Source organism: Theropithecus gelada, chromosome 2 (genome assembly GCF_003255815.1).
Source record: "Theropithecus gelada isolate Dixy chromosome 2, Tgel_1.0, whole genome shotgun sequence".
NCBI classification, from domain to species: Eukaryota; Metazoa; Chordata; class Mammalia; order Primates; family Cercopithecidae; genus Theropithecus; species Theropithecus gelada.
In genome coordinates, this window is record NC_037669.1 from 32,226,461 (window position 1) to 32,252,906 (window position 26,446).

Sequence of the window (26,446 nt, forward strand, 5' to 3'; positions counted from 1 at the left end):
GGCGCCTGTAGTTCCAGCTTCTCCAGAGGCTGAGGCAGGAGAATGGCGTGAACCTGGGAGGCGGAGCTTGCAGTGAGCCAAGATCGCGCCACCACACTTCAGACTGAGCGACAGAGCTAGACTTTGTCTCAAAAAAAAAAAAAAAAAAAAAAAAGAAGAAGAAGAAGAAGAAAATCGCCACAACAAAGAGAAATATCTAAGAATACGGCTAACCAAGGAGGTGTAAGATCTCTACAAGGAGATCTATAAAACACTGCAAAAGTAATCAGAGAAGACACAAATAAATGGAAAAACATTCCATGCTCATGGATTGAAAGAATCAGTATCATTAAAATGGCCACATTATCCAAAGCAATGTACAGATTCAACACACTTTCTATTGAACTACTAATGTCATTTTTCACAGGATTAGAGAAAAACAGTTCTAAAATTTATTTGGAACCAAAAGAGAGCCCAAATAGCCAATACAATCCTAAGCAAACAGAACAAAGCCAGAAGCATCACACTACCTGACTTCAAACTATACTACTAGTCTACAGTAACCAAAACAGCATGGTGTTGGTACAAAACAAATACATAGCTCAATGGGACAGAATAGAGAACCCAAAAGTAAAGCTGCACGCTTACAGCCATCTGATGTTTGACAAAGATGACAAAACAGACAATGGGGGATGGATTCCCTATTCAATAAATGGTGCTGCAATAACTGGCTAGCTGTGTGCAGAACAATGAAACTGGACCCCTACCTTTCACTGTATACAAAAATTAACTCAAGATGGATTAAATATTTAAATGTAAGACCTCAAAGCCCTAGAAGAAAACCTAGGAAATAACTTTTTCCACATCAGTCTTGAGAAATAATTTTTGGCTAAGTCCCTGAAACAATTGTAACAAAACAAAAATTGACAAGTGAGACCTAATTAAACTAGAGAGTTTCTGCAAAGCAAAATAAACTATTAATAGAGTATACAGACAACCTACAAAATGGGAGAATATATTAGCAACCTATACATCTAACAAAGATCTTATATCCAGAATCTACAAGGAACTTAAAGCAACAGGCAAAAACCAATAATCCCATTTAAAAATTGGCAAAGGTTAAGTGTCCATCAACAGATGAATGGATAAAGAAAATATTATACATATACATAATGGCATACCATTAAGCTATTAAAAAAAATGAGATCCTGTCATTTGCAACAGAATCAATGGAACTGGAGGTCATGTTAAGTGAAATAAGCCAGGCACAGAAAGAAAAACTTTGCATGTTCTCACTTATTTGTGGGAGCTAAAAATTAAAACAATTGAACTTACAGAGATAGAGAGTAGAATGATGGTTAACCAGAGCCTGTGAAGAGTAGTGGGGAGCTAAGAGGAAATTTGGATGATTAATGTGTTCAAAAAATAGAAAAAATAAAAAACATCTGTCATTTGATAGCATGATAGGGTGACTATAGCCAAGAATAATTAATTGTGCATTTAAAAATAACAAAAAAGTATAACTGAATTGTTTGTAACACAAAGGATAAGCACTTGAGGTGATGGATACTCCATTTACCTTAATTGATTATTACACATTTTGTACTTGTATCAAAATGTCTCATGTACCCCATAAATATATACAACTACTATGTATCCACAAAAATTAAAACTAAAAACAATCTTAATGGGCAAAGAAGATGAATAGACACTTCTCAAAAGAAGGCATACAAGTGGCCAACAAACACCTGAAAAAAATGCTCATCATCACTAATCATCAAATAAACGCAAATCAAAATCACAATAAGACACCATCTCACACCAGTCAGAATGTTATTATTAAAAAGTCAAAAAAAAAAATAACAGATGCTGGCAAAGCTGTGGGGAAAAGGGAACACTTATATACTCCTGGTGAGAAAGGAGAATATAAATTAGTTCAGTCATGTGGAAAGCAGTTTGGAGATTTCTCAAATAGCTATAAACAGAACTACCATTCAAGCTAGCCACCCCAAGATAGCCAAAGGAAAATAAATCATTCTACAAAAAAGACCCATTCACTTGTATGTTCATCACAGCACTGTTCACAACAGCAAAGAGATGGAATCAACCTAGGTGTCCATCACTGGTGGAATGGATAAAGAAAATGTGGTACAGATACACCATTGAATACTACACAGCCATAAAAAAGAACAAGATTATGCCCTTTGCTGCAACATGGATAAAGCCAGAGGCCACTATCCTAAGTGAATTAATGCAGGAGCAGAAAATCCAATACCTTTTGTGGGAACTAAACATTAAGTACACATGAACATAGAGATGGGAACAGTGCACACCAGGGAGTACTAGAGTGGGGAAAGAGAAATGGGATGTGAGTTGAAAAGCTACCTTTTGGGTACTGTGGTCACTGCCTTGGTGATGAGATCTGTACCTCAAACCTCAGCATCACACAATATACCCATACCCATGTAACAAACCTGCATATGTAAAATAAAATTTGAAAAAAATTAGGCACCGCTGACTCATATTTATATAATTTATATATATATATATATATATATTTTTTTTTTTTTTTTTGAGACAGGGTCTTTCTGTCTTGCCCATGGTGGAGTGCAGTGGTGTGATCTTGGCTCACTGCAGCATCAGCGTCCTGGGTTCCAGCAATCCTCCCCTATCTGAATAGCTAGGACTATAGATGTACACCACCACACCGGGCTAATTTTCAAACTTTTTGTAGAGATCGGAGTCTCACTATGCTGCTTATGGATTCTTTCTTTATTATTATCACTTTTTGACCATATTTAGAATGTTTTTCTCTCCACAGGAATAGTAATTGTTAGGGCTTACCTAGTATAGTAACTGCTGTTGGCAAAACAAATCTATTGACAATGAGGGTTATTAGGCATACTAACACTCCATGAAATAATATCTAGAATTGAAGAAAATATAAAGTAAGTATTCATTACAATTTCATATAATATAGCCTATATTTAACAATATAAATTAAGCTAGGTTGTACTGTGTTAATAGATTTTCATGGCAGGGGAGGAATTAATCTAAGACATGATGAAAGCACTCTGGGTATTCTCCATCTTCCTGCTCATAATTCATCCATGATTTATTACCAAACCAAAATTAAGACATGAGTTTTGACAAGTAAATCAACACTTATACAGATGTTGGGAAGGAATATTTATCTTTGACTTCCACTGTTGCACTTCCTGGTAGCTGAGAATACACTTATACTTATCAGTCCTTATCCACTACACACACCTGGCTGTGCATAGCCACATCGTTCTCTGTTCAACATTACCAGTATATCTGCATCAAAAACTTCTCCTCACCTGGGAAAGGAGAACAACTCAAGGCCCTTGATATGTGTTCTCCATCTCACACCTTGCCTCATTGGTACTCTTTCATTATCAGGAAGAAGGAGCAATAAATGTCTTGGTGCCACTTGATATTTTATCTTCTTGTATCCCAAGTCAGTCTTGATAGACAAGTGAACTAACACTTTTCAGTCTGAGGCTACACATTTTTGGGGATTTATGGAATTCTAACTTCCAGAATTTATGTTTAACCCTAGCTACTCTTCTGTTCTATATCCACAGATGGAATTAGGGATAGAGCATGAAACCACACTAGAGGCTCCCAAAGTTGAACATTAGAATCGTAAGAGAAACTTTAAAATATTGGTGCCCAGGAGATCCCCAGTGAATATTCTGATCTAATTCTTCAAGGGTGCAGCCCAAGCATTGGTAATAAGGAAATCTGAGGTATAATGTACATACATTGAAATGTACTCAAGTACCATTTTGTCAATTTTGACAGTGTATATCTATTCATGTAACTCTCAGTCCTGTCAAGACGCAAAATATTCTCACATCCCCAACATTTCTCTAATGCTCCTTCCTAATCAGTCCTTCACCTATGAGAGGCAGCAAGTATTTTGATTTCTACTTCTGTAGATAAGAATTGCCAATTCCAAAATCTTCATATAAATTAAATAGCATATGACGTGTCTCATTGTGATTTTAATTTGCGTTTCCTTAGAGTAATAATGTTGAATATTTTTAACATGCATATTAGTACACATCTTTCTTTTTGAAGAAGTGTCTGTTCAAATATTTTGTACATTTTTTAAAAATTGGGTTACCATTGTATTTTCTTCAAAAAATTTTAGAGTTTTAAATTTTATATTTAAGTCTGTGGTCCATCTCAAATCACTTTTAGGTATGGTGTGAGGTAAAAATAGAGTTTTTCTTTTCTTTTTTTCTAAGTGAATACAGTAGTTCAGCATCATTTATTGAAAAAAATATTTTTTCTCTCATTGAACTGTTTCAGAATCTGTCAAAAACCAATTCACCATATAAATGTGAGTCTTTTTTGAATTCTTTATTATACTCCATTCATCTATTTTTTCATTCTTATGCCAGGATGCTACTGATTTAACTACTGTATTTTTACAGTAAGTCCTGATATCAGATAGTGTAAGTCCTTAAATTTGGTTCTTCCTTTTCAATATTATTAGGGCTATTCTCAGTCTTCTGTACTTCTATATGGAAAGCAGATTTTGTGTATCTATTTCTAAAATCTTCTGGGATTGGAATTGCATCAAGTATAGTGACATCTTAATAATTCCAAGTCTTCAAATCCATGATTGGAACATATATTTTATGTAGGTTTTTAAAAATTTCTGTCAACAATTGTTTTCAGTGCACAAGTCTTGCATATTTTGGAAAGAAGCCTCTAAGTTGGCTCTCAAAGGTATCTATCTCTTGATACTTAGTCACTTTTTTTCTTTTTTGGTAAGTCGGGTGTTCATTTATTAAATACAAGTTTTGAACAAACTCTGCCAGGCAAGTTTGACAAGAAGCAACCTTCCTGAAATGTTTCAAAATATGGTCATGTTGATCATGTTTTATTTCAAGCAACCTTTTTGTTCTTCATTTTCTATTTCTAGGTTTATTTCCAGGTGAGCAATTAGAGCATGTGCATTATTTCCTCACATGACATCAAGAGTGTAGCATCAGCCTCTGGCTTGTAAAGGCACCCAGTAGACTAATGCTCTGTGCAATTGCTGCTTAGCAACCAGCATCAAGTAAAGTAATGAAGCTTTTGTAGAGTGAAGCCAAATAGCAACTGGCACCTTCACCTGCACCACTAAAAAACCTTTAAAGTTTCCTTCAGTTTTCAGATATCCATTAAAAACTGTATTAAAAAACAAAACCCAGACTGCTTGATAAAACATACTTAAACAATTTTCCAAGTTTAGTATTAGCCTCTCGGTAAATTATGAGCAATACCAGAACTGAGTAAAGAGTCTTCATTTTCCTATCATACTCCAGTAAAGTCAATAAATAAAACTAGGTATGTTAGAAAGTCTGCCCTACTGTCACTTATGACATCTCTGGGCTTAGAAAGATGGTGATATAAAGACAACCCATAGGGGAGGGTCCCTACCCAGCATATTACGCTGCACAAGTGAGTAGTGAACTCAAGCTCAACTTATGAAAGTGGCATCCATCCACCTACTAACTACACCGGGCTACGTGTTTATTTAAAATGTCTTGTGGACAAGGTTGTGCTCAAATTTCTACTTTGTTAATTGAATACCTAACTCTGTGATAGAAGCAGCTCTTAGAAGTCAGGTCACAAGCCCAAATATTAACCATATACATTTTATAATCTCAGAATTTTGTCAAGAATGAATATGTTAGCAAACATGGCCACATACTGCATACATCTCACTCTGGAAGAGAAAATGTAAAGTGGTACTCAGTTTACACTGAGTGTGTGTGTGTGTGTGTGTATTTCACACACTGAAATATACTGTTGATATTAGATACTTAGTCATCTTAAATATGGACTAGACTTATTGACTCACTTCTAATAAATAGAATATGAAGAAGTAATGGGAAGTGACTTTCAAAATTAGGTTAAAGAAAGACCGTGGCTTCTGTCTTGAGGGTTTGCTCTCTCTAGCTCTCTTGCATAGTCATTCTGAGAGAAGCCAGCTACCATATTGTGAGCTGACCTATGAAGAGGTCCAAATGACAAGGAGGCTTCTGGCCAAGAGTCAACAAGAAACTAAAGCCCTTAGTTCACTGCCTGCAAACAACTGAATCTTGTCAACAAAACCACACAAGTCACCTTAGAAGCAGATTCTGTAGCCCCAGTTGAACCTTTTGATGGCTGCACCCCCAGTTTATGCTTAAATGCAAGTTTATGAGAGAAACAATCAGAGGCACCCACTTAATTTATACCCAGATTCCTGACTCACAGAAACTGAGATAATAAATGTGTCTTGTTTCAAGCCACTGAATTTTGGGACAATTTTTTACATAGTCATAGATAATGATAACTGATACATACGTATTTCATTATTTTGGTTACTGTGTCATGTTTTTGATGCTATTGTTATGTTCTTTATTTCATTTTTCTGTTTGTTTGTTGCTAGTATATAAAAATATAATTTAGTTTTGTATACTGAACATGAATTTCATGATTTTGCTAAATTCACTTATTAATTCTACTGGTTATTTAGTATCTACCAATTTGTGTGCCTTTTTTCTCCCTAGTGCCTGAGGTAGGACATTGAGCATAACGTTCCATAAAAATGAAGAAAGCAGATGTATTTGCCCTTATTTGAAACTTAAGGGAAAGTATTCAGTATTCTACCATTAAGTGTCACTTATCTTTAAGTTTTTAAGTTTTTCTTTTTAAATAAATCCCTTCTATCAGATTAAAGTAGTTTTCTTCAAATTCTATTTCACAAAAAGTTTTCTATGTATAAAATCATATCTTCTGCACACAGAGATAGTTTTACTTAATCTCTTCTTATTTAGATGCCTTTTATTTCTTTTTCTTGCCTGATTGCTCTGGCTAGGACTCTCAGAACTGTGTTGAATAGGAATGGTGAAAATGGGCATCCTTGTTTTGTTCCAGCTCTCAAGGGGAATGCTTCCAGCTTTTGCTGATTTTGTATGATGTTGACTGTGGGCTTGTCACAGAGGGCTCTTCTTATTTTGAGGTATCTTCCTTCAATATCTACTTTTTTAAGGGTTTTGAACATGAAAGAATGTTGGATTTTATCAAAGGCCTTTTTTGCACCTATTGAAGTAATCACATGGTTTTAGTTTTTAGTTCTGTTTATGTGATGAATCACATTTATTTATTTGTATGTATTGAATCTACCTGGCATCCAAAGAATTTTTTTGAGGATTTCGCATCTATATTCTTCAGGGATATTGGCCCGAAGTTTTTTTTCTGCTGTGTCTCTGCCAGGTTTTGGTATTAGGATGATGCTGGCCTCATAGTATAAATTAGAGAGGAGTCTATTCTCAATTTTTTGGAATAGTTTTAGTAGAAATGGTACCAGCTCTTTATCTATATAGTACAATTCAGCTATGAATTTGTTTGGGCTTTTTTGGTTGGTAGGTTATTAGTTGCAGAATCAAGTTTGGAACTCATTATTGGTCTGTTCAGGGTTTCAATTTATTCCTAGTTTAATCTCAGGAGTTTGTATGTTTCCAATAATTTATCTATTTCTTGTAGGTTTTCCAGTTTGTGTGCAGAGGTGTTCACAACAGTTTCTGAGGGATTCTTGTGTTTCTGTGGGGTTGGTGGTAATATCCTCTAAGTAATTTCTGATTGTGTTTATTTGGATAGTCTCTTTTATTCTTTATTAGTCTAGCTAGCAACCTATCAATCTTGTTTATTGTTTCAAATAAACAACTTCTGGCTTCATTGGTGTTTTCTATGGTTTTTCACAACTCACAAAAGAAGAAAGTAGACATACAGATGGCCAACACACATGTGAAACATGTGAAAATTACTATCACCAGAGAAGTGCAAATCAAAACCACAATGAGATACCACCTCACGCCAGTCAGACTGGCTATTACTAAAAAGTCAAAAAATAACAGGTGCTGGCAAGTTTGTAGAGAAAAAGGAACACTTAAATACTGCTGGTGGAAATGTAAATTAGGGCAGCCATAGTGGAAAGCAGTTTGGTGACTTCTCAAAGAACTTAGAACTGCCATTTGACCCAGCAATCCCATCACTGGGTATATATCTAAGAGAATATAAATTGTTCTACCATAAAGACATGTGCATGTGTATGTTCATCACAGCACTATTCACAAGAGCACACACATGAAATCAAGCAAAATGCCCATCAATTGTAGACTAGATTTTAAAAATGCGGTACCTATACACCCTGGAATACTCTGCAGTCATAAAAAGAACAAGATTGGGAAACTGACCAAGATAGCTGGCTAGAAGCAGCTAGTATGCATCTCTATCATGGAGAGAAATAGAAGGGGCGAGTAAATACAGCACTTTCAGCTGAAACATCCAGGTACACACATTGGGATTCGTCAAGCAAAAACTTGACCCACAGAAAACAAGGAAAGTCAAGGCAGGATGACCACCCACCAAGGAGTGACACAGAGTCAGCGGAGCCTCCCCTACCCCAGGAAAGTGATGTGTGAGTGAGTGATCCCGGGCACTCACTCTTCTCCCATGGATCTTTGCAACCCTCAGGTCAGGAGATCCTCTCGTGAACCCACTCCATCAGGGCCTTCAGTCTAACATGGAGTCTTAGCAGAGCAGCCATCCAGGCACAGGTGGCGCCCTAGGTGCTTCAGATACTTGGGGTTCCCAGCAAAAGTGGCTGCAACTTCAGCAAAGTCAGAGATTAGACTCCTGTACATACTCTAGGAAAGGAGGTGATCCAGGGGGGATGAGTAGCAATGGTCTACAGGCATCGCTGCCATGGCACCTCCCGGGATAAGACTCACTGCTTGAAACTTCAGTCATCCACCAATAGCAGCATTACACCTCCCTGAGACCAAGCTCTGAGAGGGAGGTGCGAGCCACCATCTTTGCTGTTTCACAGCCTTTGCCATTGTTGCCTTTAGTGTAGTTGCCCTATGGAAGAGTAGCCGGCTTGCTTTCCTATGCAGGTCCCTGATCCTGCTTGTCCTCTCCGGGTGGGTGAGTGAATGAGTGATTGTGGGTATGCATGCTTCTCCCATGGAACTTTGCAACTCTTGGGTCAGCCGCCTGAATCATCTCCTTTCCTAGAGGTATAAACAGGGGTCTAACTCCCAACTTTGCTCAAATTGTTGCCATTTTTGCTGGGAAGCCCAGGTATCTGAAGTGCCCAGGACTCCATATGTGCCTGAGTGGCTGCTCTGTGAATATTTCATGTAGCTCTGCATGTCAGACTGCAGACTGGGCTCCCCAGTCACCCTAGCCAGTGTTTTCTAGGTGGCAGTGGTTCCTGGCTTCCATGGGATGGAGGTCCCTGTGGGAGGGATGGGCCACCAACTTTGCTGTTACACAGGCTTAGCCATTGTTGCCTTTGAGCTCCAGGGATTCTGAGGTGACTAGGGACTGGAAAAGTCCTCCCTGTTCTGGGGAGCACAGTGCAGCAGCTCTATGGATGAACAGCCAGACTACATTTTCACATGGGTCCCAGTTCCTGGTTCTCTTCACTGGGCAGAATTTCCTGACCACAGTCTATGACCACCCCCACCAGTGTTTTCTGGTCAGCAGCAGTTTCCAGCCTCCCTGGGATGGTGCTACCTAGAGGGAGAGGTAGGCCACCATCTTTGCTGCTTCTCAACCTAAGCCACTGTGGCCTTTAGGCTTTGGAGAGTCTTCAAGCAGACCCCCAGAACAGCACAACTGCTTTATGAAAAAGCAGCCAGAACGCCTTTTTATGGAGGTTCCTGATTCTGATCCTTCTCACTGGGTGGGACACCCTGACTGGGGTCTCCAGCCACCACTGCTGGTGTTTTCTGGCCAGCAGCAATTTCAAAACTCTCCGGGACAGAGCTCTCAGAAGGTGGAGTGGACTGCCATCTTTGCTGTTTAGTAGGCTTAGCCATTGTTGCCTTCAGGCTTTTGAGAGTCAAGGGTGACCAAGGACTGGAGTGAACTGCCCGCAAAGCACTGCTGCCCCTGGGAAAAGAGGCCAGACTGCTTTTTTAAGTGGGTCCATGATCCCATTCCTCCTCACTAGGTGGGATCCACCAACTAGAGACTCCAGCTACCTCCTGCTGGTGTGTTCAGGCTGGCAAAATGTCTGTACCTCCCTTGGCTGGAGCTCCAAAAGGGAGGGGGAGGGGCAGGCCACCATTTTTCTGTTTCACAGTCATCACTAGTGATACCTTCAGGTCCTGGAAAATCTGAGCAGACTAGGGACTGGAGATGACTGCCAGTATACCACAGCATCCTTATGAAAAAGTAACTAGACTCTTATGTGGGCCTCTAAGCCCATATTTCCTCACTAAGCTTAGGCCCACAGCACAGACCCCCTATTCTGGACAATTGCACTGAATGATTGCTCACCTGCATCTCTCTGGGGTGGAGCTCCCAGCAGACAGGCAACAGACCTTCATCCACAACCACTGCTAAGGTCCCTTCCACTGTTGCCTCCAAGTTGGGGAAGAAACATAAAACCTGAGATCACACAAGAGCTGTGGTAGGCAGCCTTGGAGTGCCAGTTTGTGATCTACAGCCAGCACTCAAGTAGGAGAGGAGCCCACATGTTCAGGTCATTGACAGAGAGCATGGCTGCAACTGTGAGGAAATATAGGGGAGCCATGTGACTGAGCAAGAGCCCACCAACTGACCACAATACCTAACCACTGCCTACTGGTTCACAGTCCAAAGTTTCAACACCAAAAATACCTCACTAACATATACCCCCTGTGAAACCAAAGACAAGAAGTCATTTACAAATAAAGACTCTGCACAAAGCCTTGGCCCAGTGAAAACACTCAGAAAAGAAGTCTACTGACTGCACTCAATCTGCACCACAGTTAAAGGGACACCCAAACACAGAGATGAGAAAGAACCAATGTAGCAACTCTGTCCACTCAAATGGCTAGAGTGTCTTATGTCCTCCAAATGACCACACTAGTTCTCCAACATGGGTTCTTAACCAGGGTGAGTTGGCTGAGATAACAGAAATAGAATTCAGAATATGGATAGTAATGAATATCAACAAGATTCAGAAGAATGGCAAAACCAATCCAAGGAAGCTAAGAATCACAATAAATGATACACAGATCTAATCTGATAGAGCTGAAAAACACACTACAAAAATTCCACAGGTGATCTCCAGTATTAGCAGCAGAATAAATCAGGATGAGGAACTTGGAACTTGAAGACTTGATCCACGAAATAAGACAGTCAGACAAAAATGAAAAAAAAAATGAAAAAGGTTAAACAAAACTTCTGAAAAATATGGGATTATGTAAAGAGGTAAAACTACAAAATATTGGCATCCCTGCAAGGATGAGGAGAAAGCAAACAACTTAAAAGACATATTTCAGCAAATTGTTCATGAAACTTCTCCAAACTTGCTAGAGAGGCCAACAGTCAAATTCAGGAAATGCAGAGAACTCTTGCAAGATTCTATACAAGAAGATCATCCGCAAGACACACAATCATCAGATTTTGCAATGTCAAAATGAAGAAAAGAAAATTAAAGGCAGCTAGAGAGAAAGGGCAGGTCTCCTACAAAAGGAACCCCATCAGGCTAACAGTGGATCTCTCAGTAGAAACCCTACAAGTCAGAAGTGACTGGGGGCTTATATTCAACATTCTTAAACAAAAAATCTTCAACCAATAATTTCATATCCAGCCAAACTAAGCTTCCTAAGTGAACATCAAATAAGATTTTTTTATTTCAGATAAGCAAATACTGAAGGAGTTGGTTACCAACAGATCTGCCTCAGAAGAGATCTGGAAAGAAGCACTAAATATAGAAAGGAAAGATCACTGCTAGCCTACACAAAAACACAAATAAATACACAGACTAGTGACATAATAAAGCAACTATACAAACAAACTGACATAATAACCAGTTAACAACACAATGGCATGAACAAATCCACACATATCAATAATAACCTTGACTGTAAATGGGCTAAATGTCCCATTTAAAAGATGGAGAGCAGCAAGCTGGATAAAGAACCAAGAGCCAATGGTGTGCTGTCTTTAAGAGACCCTTCTCATCTGCAGTGACACCCATAAGCTCAAAATAAAATATTTTCCAAGCAAATGGAAAACAAAAAAAAAGCAGGAGTTAAACAATCCTATTTGCAGACAAAACAGACTTTAAAACAACAAAGTTTTTAAAAACACAAAGAAGGGCATTACACAATGGTAAAGGGTTCAATTCAATAAGAAGACCTAACTATACTAAATATTAATGCACCAAACAGAGGAGCACTGAGATTCATAAAGCAAGTTCTTAGAGACCTACAAAGAGACTTATACTCCCACACAATAATAGTGGGAGACTTCCACACTCCACGGACAGTAGTAAACATATCATTAAGACAGAAAATGAACAAAGATATTCAGGATCTGAACTCAGCATTGGACCAAATGGATCTTATGGACCTCTATAGAACTCTCCATCAAAAAACAACAGAATATACATTCTTCTCATCACCACATGGTAAATAGTCTAAAATCAACTACACAATCAAACATAAAACAATCCTCAGCAAATGCAACAGAGCAAAATCATACCGTAAACACTTTCAGATCACAGCACAATAAAAACAGAAATTAAGGCTAAAAAATTACTCAGAACCACCCAATTATATGGAAATTAAACAACCTGCTTCTTAATGAGTTTTGGGTAAATAAAACTCATAATAAATAATAAAATAAAGGCAGAAATCAAGAAGTTCTTCAAAACTAGTAGGAACAAAAAGACAACATACCAGAATTTCTGGGACACAGCTAAGGCAATGTCAAGAGAGAAATTTATATCACTAAATGCCTGCATCAAAAAGAAAGATCTCAAGTTAACAACCTACAATCACAACCAAAAGAACTAGAGAAGCAAGAGTAAACTAACCCCAAAGGTAGCAGAAGATAAGAAATAAGCATTTAGAGCTGAACTGAGAAGATCAAAACACACAAAAAAAAATTGTTCAAAAGATCAATGAATCGAGTAGTTCTTTTTATTTTTGAAAAAATTACTAAGACAGATAAGCTGCTAGCTCGACTAATAAGGAAGAAAAGAGAACATTCAAACAAGCACAATTAGAAATGACAAAGGGTAGACTACCACTGACCCCAGAAAAATACAAATAACCATCACAGACTACTATGAACACCCCTATGCACACAAACTAGAAAACCTAGAAGAGATGGATAAGTTCCTAGACACATACATCTTTCCAAGCCTCAACCAAGAAGAAAGTGTTTCCCTGAACAGGCCAGTAATCAGTTTCCAAATTGAATCAGTAACAAATAGACCAACCAAAAAAAGCCATGGACCAGACAAATTCACAGCCTAACTCTACCAGATACACAAAGAAGAGTTGGTACCATTTCTACTTAAACTATTCCAAAAAACCAAGGAGGAAAAACTCCTCCCCAAATCATTCTATAAGGCTAGCATCATCCTAGTATCAAAACCTGGCAGAGAAACAACAAAAAAGAAAACTTGCAGCCAATAGCCTTGATGAACATTGATGCAAAAATCCTCAACAAAATACTAGTAAACCGAAATCCAGCAGCACATGAAAAAGCTAATCCACCACAATCAAGTAGTCTTGATTGGGATGCAAGGTTGGTTCAATATATGCAAGTAAATAAATGTGATTGGCCGGGCGCGGTGGCTCAAGCCTGTAATCCCAGCACGTTGGGAGGCCGAGACGGGTGGATCACGAGGTCAGGAGATCAAGACCATCCTGGCGAACACAGTGAAACTCTGTCTCTACTAAAAAAATACAAAAAACTAGCCGGGCAAGGTGGCAGGCGCCTGTAGTCCCAGCTACTTGGGAGGCTGAGGCAGGAGAATGGCGTAAACCCGGGAGGCGGAGCTTGCTGTGAGCTGAGATCCAGCCACTGCACTCCAGCGTGGGAGACAGAGCAAGACTCCGTCTCAACAAAAAAAATACATAAATAAAATTTAAAAATAAAAATAAAAAAATAAATGTGATTGATCAGAAGTTAAGACAAATTATATGAAGATCTCCATAGATGCAGAAAAGACTTCAATAAAATTCAACAATTCTTTCTGTTAAAAACTCTCAATATACTAGGTATCAAAGGACCATACCTCAAAATAATAAGAGCCCTTTATGACAAACCCACAGCCAGTATCATACTGAGTAGGCGAAGGCTGGATGCATTCTTTTTGAATACTGGCACAAGACAAGGATGCCCTCTCTCACCAGTCCTACTCATTATAGTATTGGAAGTCCTGGCCAGATCAATCAGTCAAGAGAAAGAAATAAAGTGCATCCAAATAGAAAAAGAAGAAGTCAAATTATCCTTATTTGCAGAAGACATGATTCTGTATCTAGAAAACCTCATAGTTGGCCCAAAGGCTCCATCAACTGGTAAACAGCTTCAGCAAAGTTTCAGGATATAAAATCATCATACAAAATTCATCAGCATTCTTATGCACCAACAACAATCAAGCCAAGAGCCAAATCAGGAATGCAGTCCCATTCATAATTGCCCAAATAATACCTAAGAATATAGCTAACCAGTGTGGTAAAAAATCTCTACAATGAGAATTACAAAATACTGCCCAGTGATATCAGAGATGACACAAACAAATGGAAAATAATCCATGTTCATGGATAGGAAGAATCAATATAATTAAAATGGCCATACTGCCTCAAAGAATTTACAAATTCAATGCTATTCCTATCAAACTAACAATGACATTCACAGCACTAGAAAAATCTATTTTAAAATTCATATGGAACCAAAAAGAGCTCAAATAGCCAAGGTATACTAAGCAGAAAGAACAAAGTTGGAGGCATCACATTACCCGACTTCAAAATGTCCAACAAGGCTACAGTAATCAAAACTGCATGGGTGCTGGTACAAAAACAGACATGTATACCAACAGAGTAGAAGAGAGGGTCCAGAAATAAGGCTGCACACCTATAACCATATTACCTTTGACAAGGCTGTCAAAAAGAAGCAATAGGGAAAGACTCCCTATTCAATAAATGGTTTTGGAATAACTAGCTAGCCATATACAGAAGGTTGAAATTGGACCCCTTCCTTACATTACTTAAAAAAAATCAACTCAAGATAGATTAAAAACTTAAATGTAAGACTCAAAACTATAAAAACTCTGGAAGACAACCTAGGCAATACCATGCTGGACATACTGACAAAGATTTCATGACAAAGATGCCAAAAGCAATCACAACAAAAGCAAAACTTGATAAATTGATCTCATTAAACGTAAGAGCTTCTGCACAGCAAAAGAAACTATCAACAGAGTAAATATAAAACCTACAGAATGGGAGAAAATATTTGCCAACTATGCATCTGACAAAAGTCTAATATGCAGCATTTATAAAGAACTTAAACAAATTTACAAGAAAACAAACAACCTCATTAAAAGTGGGTAAAGGACATGAGCAGACACTTTTCAAAAGAAGACATACATGAAGCTAACAAGCATATTTTAAAAAGCTCAGTATCATTGATCATTAGAGTCATGCAAATCAAAACCGTAATGAGATACCATCTCACACCAGTCAGAATAGCTCTTATTAAAAAGTGAAGAAATAACAAATGCTGGCAAGATTGCAGAGAAAACTGAACACTTACACAGTTAGTGGGAGTGTAAGTTAGTACAATCGTTGTGGAAAGCAGTGTGGCAATTCTTCAAAGAGCTAAAATCAGAATGACCATTTGACCCAGCAATCCCATTCCTGTGTATATACCCAAAGGAATATAAATTGTTCTACCATAAAGACACATGCATGCCTATGCTCATTGCAGCACTGTTCACAAATAGCAAAGATATGGAATTAACCTAAATGCCCACCATGGTAGATTGGATAAAGAAAATGTACATATACACCATAGAATATGTATTAGTCCATTCTCACATTGCTACCAAGAACTACCTGAGATTGGGTGTTTTTTGTTTGTTTGTTTGTTTGGGTTTTTTGTTTTGTTTTGTTTTGTTTTTGTTTTTGAGATGGAGTCTCACTCTGTTGCCCAGACTGGAGTGCAACAGTGCAATCTCGGCTCACTGCAACCTCCGCCTTCAGGGTTCAAGAGATTCTCATGTATCAGCCTGCTGTGTATCTGGGATTACAGGTGCGCACCACCACACAGGCTAATTTTTGTATTTTTAGTAGAGACAGGGTTTCACCATGTTGGCCGGGCTGGTCTCAAACTCCTAACCTCGAGTGATCCACCCACTTCAGCCTCCTGAAGTGCTGAGATTACAGTCATGAGCCACCACACCTGGCCAGACTGGGTAATTTATAAAGAAGAAAGGTTTAATTGGTTCATGGTTCTGCAGGGTAGACAGGAAGCATGGCTGGAGAGGACTCAGGAAACTTACAATCACCGCAGAAGGCAAAGGGGAAAAGCAGGCAAAATCTTCACATGGCAGAGCAGGAGAGAGAGAGAGTGAAAGGGGAAGTGCTACACATTTTTTAACAACCAGATCTCATGAGAACTCGCTCACTACCATGAGAACAGTAAGGGGGAAATCCATCCCCATGATCCAGTCACCAGGTTCCTCCCCTAACACTGGGAATTACAATTCAACATGAGATTTGGCTGGGGACACAGAGCCAAACCATATCAGAATATTATGCAGCCACATAAAAGAATGAGATCATGTCCTTTGCAGGAGCATGAACAGAGCTGGAGGCCATTATCTTTAGTAAACTAACGCAGGAACAGAAAACCAAATACTGGGTGTTCTTACTTATAAGTGGGAGCTAAATGATGTGAATATATGGATACAAAGAAGGGAACAACAGATAGTGGAGACTACTTGAAGATGGAGGATGGAAGAAGGGAGAGGATCGGAAAAAAAATAACTATTGGGTACTAGGCTTAGTACCTGGGTGATGAAATATTCTGTACAACAAACCCCTGTGATGTGAGTTTACCTATGTAGCAAATCTGCACATGTTCCCCTGAGCCTAAAATAAAAGGTTTTCTCAAAACACAAAAACAAACAAACAAAACAACAACAACAACAAAAACAAAAAAACAAAAGCAAAAAAAAAAAACCAAGACCATGTCCTCGTGTCCTTTGCAGCAACATGGATGGAGGTGGAGGTCATTATCCTAAGTGAACTAACACAAGAACAGAAAGCCAAATACCATATATCACATTTATAAGTGGGAGCTCAACGTTGAGTACATATGGACACAAGGAAGAAAACAACAGACACTGGGCTTACTTGAGAGTGGAGGTTGGGAGGAGGGTGAGAATGGAAAAAATATCTATCAGGTACTATGTTTATTTCCTGGGTGAAATAATCTGTACACCAAACTTCCATGACACGCAGTTTACCCATATAACAAACCTGCACATGTACCCCTGAACCTAAAATAAAAGTTTTAAAAAAAGAAAAAGCAGACACTTTCACATTGTTCCAAATCTTAAAGGGAAAACAGTCTTTCACTATTAATTATGTTGTTACCTACAGACTTTTTACAGATGCTCTCTATCAACATTAGAAAATTCCCTTCTATTCATATGTTTTGAAGTTTTTATCATGAATGAATTTTACATTTTGTAAAATACTTTTTCTGCATCAATTGATATAATTTCCATAAAAATTGGATCCTATTGGTTGATGATGATTTCAATTCTTTCATATCTTTGCTGATTTTCTGTCTAGTTGTTCTATAATTTGTTGAGTTATATAGAGAAGTATTAAAATGTCCAATTATAATTTATCTATTTCTCCCTTTAGGTTTATCAGTTTTTGCTTCATATATTTTCTCACTCTTGTAGAACATATTAACTTAGAACTTATTTGTTTTCTTCTGCACAGTCCAATCTGCCATTAAGCTGATAACAAAAATTTTTAGTTTGGATATTTCCTATTGCTAGAATTTTTCTTTAGGTTTTTTATAGTTTCAATTTCTTCACTGAAATACCCCATATCCTCATTTCTTATGTCCATTTTTTCTTTAGATTCTTGAGTATATTTTTAAAAGTTTTGCTAGTTCCAACATCTGTGTCATTGGGTGGCTGTTTCTATTGAATAATTTTTTTCTCTTAGTAATAGACTACATTTTCCTGCTTCTTCACATGCACAGTAATATTTGATTTTAGGCTATGTATTATGGATGTTACATTGTTGAGAGTCTTGATTACATTGTCTTCCTGTAAAGAGTTTCATGTTTTGTGTCAGGCAGTTAATTTACTGGCAGATCACATTATCCTACTAAGGTATGATTCTAGTCTTTCTTCAAACAGGTCTAAAATACACATTTCTTTAGGGCATAATTCTTTGTTGTTTTTTTTTTTGAGATGGAGTCTCGCTCTGTCGTCCAGGCTGGAGTGCAGTGGTGCAATCTCTGCTCACTGCAAGCTCTGACTCCTGGGTTCACGCCATTCTCCTGCCTCAGCCTCCTGAGTAGCTGAGACTACAGGCGCCCGCCACCACGCCCTGCTATTTTTTTGTATTTTTAGTAGAGATGGGGTTTCACCATGTTGGCCAGGATGGTCTCGATCTCTTGACCTCATGATCCACCCGCCTCGGCCTCCCAAAGTGCTGGGATTACAGGCGTGAGCCACTGTGCCTGGCCTAAAGCATAATTCTTATTTCTAAGACATGGTCTTTCTGGATTCACAACTTAACCTATGTGATTTTCAGTGAGGTTTATACACTATGGCTAGTCAGAACTCCAGTATCTGCCAGAGCTGTGTGGCCTTTACAATATCCATTTAGCCAAAAGCTCGCAAGCAGCTCTTACCTGCTGCTCCTCCTCCAAAATCTCTGCTTATTATGATTAGTATTGAAATAATGATCCAAGGAAATTTAAATTTCTGGTGCTCCTTTTTCCATACAATTCTTCCCTCCATGATACCCTGCCTCCCCAAATTCTAGCTACTTAAGTAGCCCTAACCTCTCATATACGTGTTTTCCACCCAGTAAGTTTACTGCACCCTGTTTGGCCCTCACGTCTCTGTGCCACATTTTTGAAGAAAGATCAGAGTGAATGTGAATTCTTCTTATGTGTTCTGCTTCTCTGAAGGATCTAACCAGGCAATGTCCCTTATCCAATACCCCAAATCAGTTGCTTCACATATTTTAAACATTTTTGTAGTTGTTTACTATGGAAAGTAAGTCTGATATCCACTATTAATCACAGTAAAGACTAGAATTCCACAGACATTGATATTTTTTCTAAAAGTTCCTAAATCAATCTAAAGCACATTGCATTCTAGGTAAAAGACCACTCAATTAGATAAATAGTTTAAAATTAATAAGAGCTAACACATATAATAGTCATATAATACAATATACCAGGCTTATTTAATCTTCACTGCAATTTTGTGAGGTAATTACCAATACTGTACAATCACACAGATGGGAGGCTGGGGCACTGTGACATTCCCAATATAACATAACTTATGAATAGTAGAGACAGAATTGAAAAGGCAATAGTTCTTTGATGTTAGTATTTTTAACCCTTTGCTGTAATGTCTCTGGGTAAGTATGAGGTTAACTGTAGGGTTCTGCTAGATTAAATTGAGAAAAGGAGTGCTACTTTCTTCTCAAGGAGTTCCTTCTAGTGAGGATATTTTACTAAATGATTTTATTTACTAAAATTTTATTTCAAAACACTACTGCAGAGTATATCATCACTATAATTTCATTATCAGAGCTTGTATTTATTGTACAATTGCTATATGCAAAACAATGTGCCAAGCATTTTATGTACATTTTTTGTTTCTCATAATAATGCTTTGTGACGGTAGTGTGCTAGGCTGGCTCTCACTAGCTCATGAGAGCTAATCATTCAATTTCAGGAAGTTTGTGAGCTGACTGATGTTCTGCTGGTGGAAGTGATTACACAACAGAAATGGACAAATACTGCAAATTAGGGCTTCCTCTCACCTCAACACTTAAGTTACTCGTTAAATATTTACCAGCAAACCATTGATACTATTAAGTCTGTTTTGGAGTAAGGAAACTGATACTTGAGGTGAGGTGGGAATTAAAAACTTGCTGATGTCCATGCAGCAAATAGCAGCTAAGCTAAAAATTTCAGAACCTAGATCTGTGCACAAGGGTAGCCATCACACTGATCAGGTGTATGGTGATGACATTGATCTTGATTATTTGGGTATGTAGAAATAGATAGAAGGGAGAAGTCATACAATATTGGATAATTTTGATTTTAAAAGCAGTTTAAAGATTAGTTTTTTAAATATTTGGACTGAATATTATTTAAGTAGACACATAATGATTATCTTGCCGCTTCTCTTTACACACCTGGAATTTTTGTTTAAAAAATTCAGATAATAAAAGCATCAGATGCTCTGTGATATCTGCATAGAAATTTTCTTATAGAGAGCCTTGTAATTATCTTGCCCAGGCACATGGTAGAAGAATTATGCCCAGTATTTTCTGCTAAGCAGAGTTTGAGGGTACTGTTTAGAGTGCTTTACCTGACAATTAAAATGTTTTGGCTCATAGCATTACTAAATGAGGCCTCAGAAAGTTACAGAAGGCAACAGGGCCAATCATAAGAAAGTTTCCACTTCTCTTGAGTGCAATAAATAATTAAAACATTATTGAGTGTACATTTTGTATCAGATACTATTTTAAATGATTGATAAGTTTGAATTACTTTGATCTTTGTAATAAACCTATTTTTAGGGTATGAAGAAACTTAGGAATTCCTAAGCTAGAATGGGGTGAAGGAAAGTTGCCAGTTGTTCCTCCTCTCCCCAGTCTTGCCATCATAGCTAAATCACTCCTACATCCCAAGTGAAGTTGAGCTACCTCACTACAAAAAATATATTTTATATACACAGCAATAGTTGTATACAATATTCAAATAAGAAAATACAGCTTTCTTTACTTGAGATTTTTCTTTGTCAGATCCAAAATAAAGATCAGAGTAGGCAAGCAGAAGGGCCATGTTTATATTAGGCATCCCTTTCGTTTCACTCCAGATCATTATGAATACCCAGCGCCAGCTGAACTCATGACCAACTCGAGACAAAGCAGGGCTCATTAACAGAAGGGTCACAAGTCTAAAAGACAAAACAATTTTTAGAAAGTTATTCTTTCATAGGAGTTTCTTTCCATTTCTTTCTACTCTACTCTAATCCACTCCCTGTAGAATTCGTAACTCTCAAACAAATGAGACATCTTTCACACACTGTTGACATGACACCAAAGAAAGGCGGCAGGTATTCCATAGGGAGACATGCCAAGAGAATGGTATTATTCTTTGTTTCTTTCTATTAGGTGAGTAGCATAGTAACTTTACATCATCCTTGAGTGACGCTCCTTCAGGAGGAAAAAAAAAAGTTCAAGATGTGTTGTGCATAAATTCTGAATCCCCACCCCAAATAAAAAGAAATCTAATGAATAAAAAGTGAGAAAATGCTCTCTTTTTGTTTATAGATTTTAATCTTGCTGAATTGGTCCAATATTTGCCAGATTTTTTTCCCCTCAGTCATATATCATTCCTATGTTTTACATTAATTTGATCTGATAATTTGGGAAATAATTTTGTTTTAGTTGGCACTAGCTGCCTTGACTTCAACAATTCAACTAGATGGAAGCAGAATGTTAACCATTTGAGTGATGGAGATTAAAGAACTATGAGACTCTAGTTATGATGGTTTTTCTCACTCTATGCTATCTCCTTTTCAGCTACATGAACAGACTTTTTTCTACCTCTTAACAGTGGAAAAAGAAACTACAAAAATTATTTGAGAAAAAAAGACGTTTACAAAGAGGGCTTCCCTATGATTTTTAAAAAGCAATTTCTAACTGTAGTTTTTAATTAATAGAAAATTGTTTGCTATATAATATTGAGTAAAAACAAGATTTTTATTTATAAGAGGTACTTAACTTCATGAAATGTTATTACAAAAACATTGGACAAAATATGTTAAATGTTAATTGTGTTTGTTTCTAATTTTAAAAAAAAACAGAGTTTGCATTGCTTTGAAATTTAGTTAAAAGCCAAGAAAAATATTACTAAGCATTTATTTGCTGATGATCCTTGGAAAGTTTGAGTCAATTTTTCAATCTAAGGTATGAAATCTTTGTGTTATTTAAAAGATGATCTTTAAACTTACTCAATTATCTATAGATAGAAAAATTTTAATGATGTTCTTACCTTAAAACAATCAGTGTGAAGTAGATATTTAATGAATAGTATATATCAGCAAATTTTACATACAAATATGTATGTGCAGGAATTAGAAGTCCAAAGAAAGTAAACACCATGAGAAAAGCAACACGTGATAGGAAATTCCAGAATCTGCATTATTCAGAAAAAATTAAAAATATTTATAATTGATTAATTTGACATCTTGATTACAAGGTTTATCTATGTGAATCATTGTGCTAATGATTATCAAAAAATGAATAAAATATTTACAAACAACTTTGACTTTTAGCTGAAAATGATGAAAAGTTATTAAACTATTTTACACAAAAGAAATGACCTGGATAAAGAGGAACTGAAAATATGAGATGGGTGAGGGTCAGTAAAAGATGATAGAATCAATGGATTTTAGTCTCAGTATGGTTGCAGAATTGTTAGAATTTAGGTACTAAAGGGCATACAGTGAAAAGATGGGAGATGGTACACCTTCTCTGTTTAAGAGTTAACATGGACCTGTTAGAGGTTGTTTTGAGACGTTAGTAGAATTTAACACCATTATCTTAGATTTCCACTATCTTCAAGGGTAGAAGTTGGTACGTGCCATATTTTAGATAGTAAGATTCTTGCAACTGTGTTTATGAAGTAGTTATTTGTACAACTGTGGGAGTGGGTGGTTAAAGAGGAGTGGTGGACATACTTATACAAGGAGAGAAGATACAGGAATTGGAAGATGACGGAGTAAAGGATTAACTGTATGAATATTGACATCACTAAGAATGGTGATAGAGTAATACTGGAGAGTCATAGTGAGACAGGAACTAAAATCTTCACAAAATGGAGAATGTGAGTTAGATTTCTATAGATAACCACAACCAAGAGGCAGATGGTATATTCTGATGGCACGAGCTTCTAAATTGGATTCTTTTAAGGAAGTGGGAGATAGAATGATTTAGAAATCAATATGAGGTACAGAGAGATCACCTACTTCAATTGTAGGCTCAATAGTACTAGGAATGCAGGCAAGAAAGACATCACAACTTACAAGGAATGAAGAATAAAGATAAGTAATATATTTGAAGATCCAGCTTACAGTTGGAGCAAGAAGGAGAGGAAAACCTTCAGAATAATTCCCCATATATATAGCTAATACTTGTGTAGCATTTTAAATTCTTCCCTCAACTGTGGTCCATTTAATTTTGCCTAAGTGTAAGTACAATTGACTTCCATTGTAATTGGCATGGAATTTTATTGAAGTGCTCTAGAATCCTATAAGACCCCATATGTTTTAAGCTTCTTACATCAGAATTAATTCTATCTTCTATAACGTTGTCCCAAAACTCTAAAAATCATGGTTTACTTTCAGGGTCTTTGTTAACACATATGTTGTCATTATGTGGTTCAGGTTAAGTTTCCACTCTACGTATCGAAGCATTACAGAAAGTGCTCTTCCCTTTGGCTGATAACTACTCACCCCTCAGCTGAGTGCCCTTGAGCAAGGCACAATTTGCACTTTTCCACCCTTAGTCTTGCTTACATTTAGTTTGGTCATACTTTCTTTTATAACACTGCTAATCCTCTTCAAATGCCCCAGCTTACTCTTCTGATTTGCTTTACACAGCACCTCATTGTCCTTAAAATACTGATTTTTAGATTTCAACTTAAACTTAATTTTAAAATATTGCGTTAAAATATTAAAATATTACTTCTCGATTACTGCACTTTTGGAACCCTCTTACTAGTGGGTACAAGATTTTACATGGGAAATTATTGAGGAGATAATCAGAGACTTGAGGAATTAGTGGGGAAAGAGAACCAACATGGACTCAAGGTAAGGTTACGAATTTGCTTTAAATTGGAGGATTCAAAGATACTGGCAAGAAAAAATAAAATCTGGTAAAGGTTTTTAGTTGGGTAGTTTTCAAGTCTTTGAAAATCTTACTTTGGCCATGTAGATGTAGATATTGTTACTATTATGATATTATACGTTCCAGTGTATGAAATAAAGTGAAAATATGCTAGCCACTTACTCAAGAAGAAGTGCTTCAACTCCTGCTTTAAAACTTGTAGAATTTAAAAGAAGTCCCACAATGGCCAGAGTAAATATTCCTGACATTCCAAGTAACTCACCTATTTTTAAAAAGAAATAAATATAAAGTATTAATTTAACATCAGCAGCAGCACAAATTTTACCCGAGTTAGAAGTATCAGATACTGTGACAGTACCGTGACTTTTATAGAGAGGCAACTTCACTTGATTTCAGCTGAAAAATATTGCAAATTATTACCACCACCCCATGTCCTTTTTCTTCCTCCAACTTATATCCAATTGTATTGTAAAGCCTACTGTGGACATCTTTGCACGGCTTCACATACCCCATTGAGGCTAGAGCACACTTTAGAGGTCTGGTTGTTTCAGATGGGTTCTGGAGGGTTGAAATGAAAATCAGCTGATGATTTCTTTGTGAACTTGCCCACAACTTATACCTCCTTCATAGCAGACATAGTTCTAGTTAATAAGTAAAAATTGAAATATGTGTTTTTAATACTAAAGAATATTGTGGGTATTCTACTTTTATCATATATTAAATTGCCATTCATACTTCGACTAGTTCTGTGCCCTTTGTGTTTCTTTGACTTACTTTGTATTCCTGTGTTACAACAGTTATATTTTAATTACTGTAGACCTATTAAATGTTTTAATACCTATCTGGTAGAGAAAGTTCACCACTTAAAAAAATTGTTTTGCCTATTCTCACACATTAATTTCTCTAGATGAACTTTTGAAATTGTCAAGAAATTTTGGATAGGCACAGTGGCTCATACCTATAATTCCAGCACTTTGGGAGGCTGATGTGGGATGATTGCTTCAACCCAGGGGTTTGAGACTGGCCTAGGCAACATAATGTGACCCTGTCTCTACAAAAAATTTTAAAACTTGACTTGGCTTGGTGGCACATGCCTGTAGTACCAGCTACTTAGGAGGCTGAGGTGGGAGGATTGCTTAAACCCAGGAGGTTGAGGCTGCAGTGAGCCATGATCATGCCACTGTACTCCAGAGCCTGGGCAACAGAGCAAGACTCTTGTTTCTAAGAGAGAGAGAGGGCCGGGCGCGGTGGCTCACACCTATAATCCCACTACTTTGGGAGGCCGTGGCGGGTGGATCACAAGGTCAGGAGATGGAGACCATCCTGGCTAACATGATGAAATCCCATCCCTACTAAAAATACAAAAATTAGCCAGACTTGGTGGCAGGTGCTTGTAGTCCCAGCTACTTGGGAGTCTGAGGCAGGAGAATGGCATGAACCCGGGAGGCGGAGCTTGCAGTGAGCAGAGATTGAGCCACTGTACTCTAGCCTGGGCGACAGAAGGAGACTCCATCCAAAAAAAAAAAAAAGTAAAGTAAAAGAAAAAGAGAGAGAGAGAGAAGGAAATTTTAAAACCAAAAAAATTTCTATCATTGTTTGATTTGGATTGTAATAAAGTTTAATTTAGTGAATTTAATGCCATTATTACATTATTGAGTTTTCCCTTCCAAAGATGGAAAATTACAAGTTTTCTATTTTTTATTTTAATCCTGGCTGAAAATGGTAGCAAAGGCAGAGTCACTGTTGAATCATGAAAGAAGAAGAAATCATGGACATAGGTTCTTTGAAATAATCAAGCCCTGGATTAGGTATTATAACTTGTTAGGTGATGGTGAAGTCAGGAAAATATTTATAATGACTATCTTGAAGGTACTAAATATAAACACAAAGCCAGGTCACAGGGAAAGTCTTTTTACATTAAATTTATATTTACTCTGTACCTTGTTTTAATGAAATTCTGTCCTGGCAGGTTTCTTCCTAAAATGTTTATTGAGACATCTTGACTCTAAAAGTTTTAAATTATTTCCTTGGGTATAACCTTTAATCTTGAAATTAGGATTACTTATTAAAAATAATGTTAGATGAAATTATATTTGTTGGATTTTCTTTTAAGAATTTAATCCACTGATTAATTCATTGGAAAGCCTCAAGATCCTCTGGTCTGCCTTTTCCTCTTCAGAGGGAAAATAATAAATTCCCATTACTCTAGCACTTCTGAAGAGAAGTTTTTCTATGCTTAAATTTATTCAAATTTTATATTTCCTAATAACTTCTATAATTTTCTATGTTTAGATCCAAACTATTTGTTAAGTTTATTCATTAATATTTTATAACTTTTTACCAGTATAGAAAGAATCCAATTTTCTTATTTTCTAGTTAGTTATTGCTGGCTGATAAAAATATCATCAACCGTTTGGATAACTTTATCTTATATCAAGCTATTAAAGGGTCTTGCTGACTTTGTT

At 37.1% G+C, this 26,446-nt stretch overlaps 1 protein-coding gene across 1 annotated transcript in view; it reads right to left on the reverse strand.

The window, feature by feature from the left end:
* SLC9C1 (solute carrier family 9 member C1) overlaps positions 1 to 26,446 on the reverse strand; it is a 165,025-nt gene that overhangs the window by 70,007 nt on the left and 68,572 nt on the right. Inside the window, 4 exon segments of the mRNA XM_025375446.1 lie at positions 2,824 to 2,905; positions 20,851 to 21,025; positions 22,126 to 22,269; positions 24,144 to 24,243. Coding sequence (XP_025231231.1) covers positions 2,824 to 2,905; positions 20,851 to 21,025; positions 22,126 to 22,269; positions 24,144 to 24,243 — 501 coding nt within the window.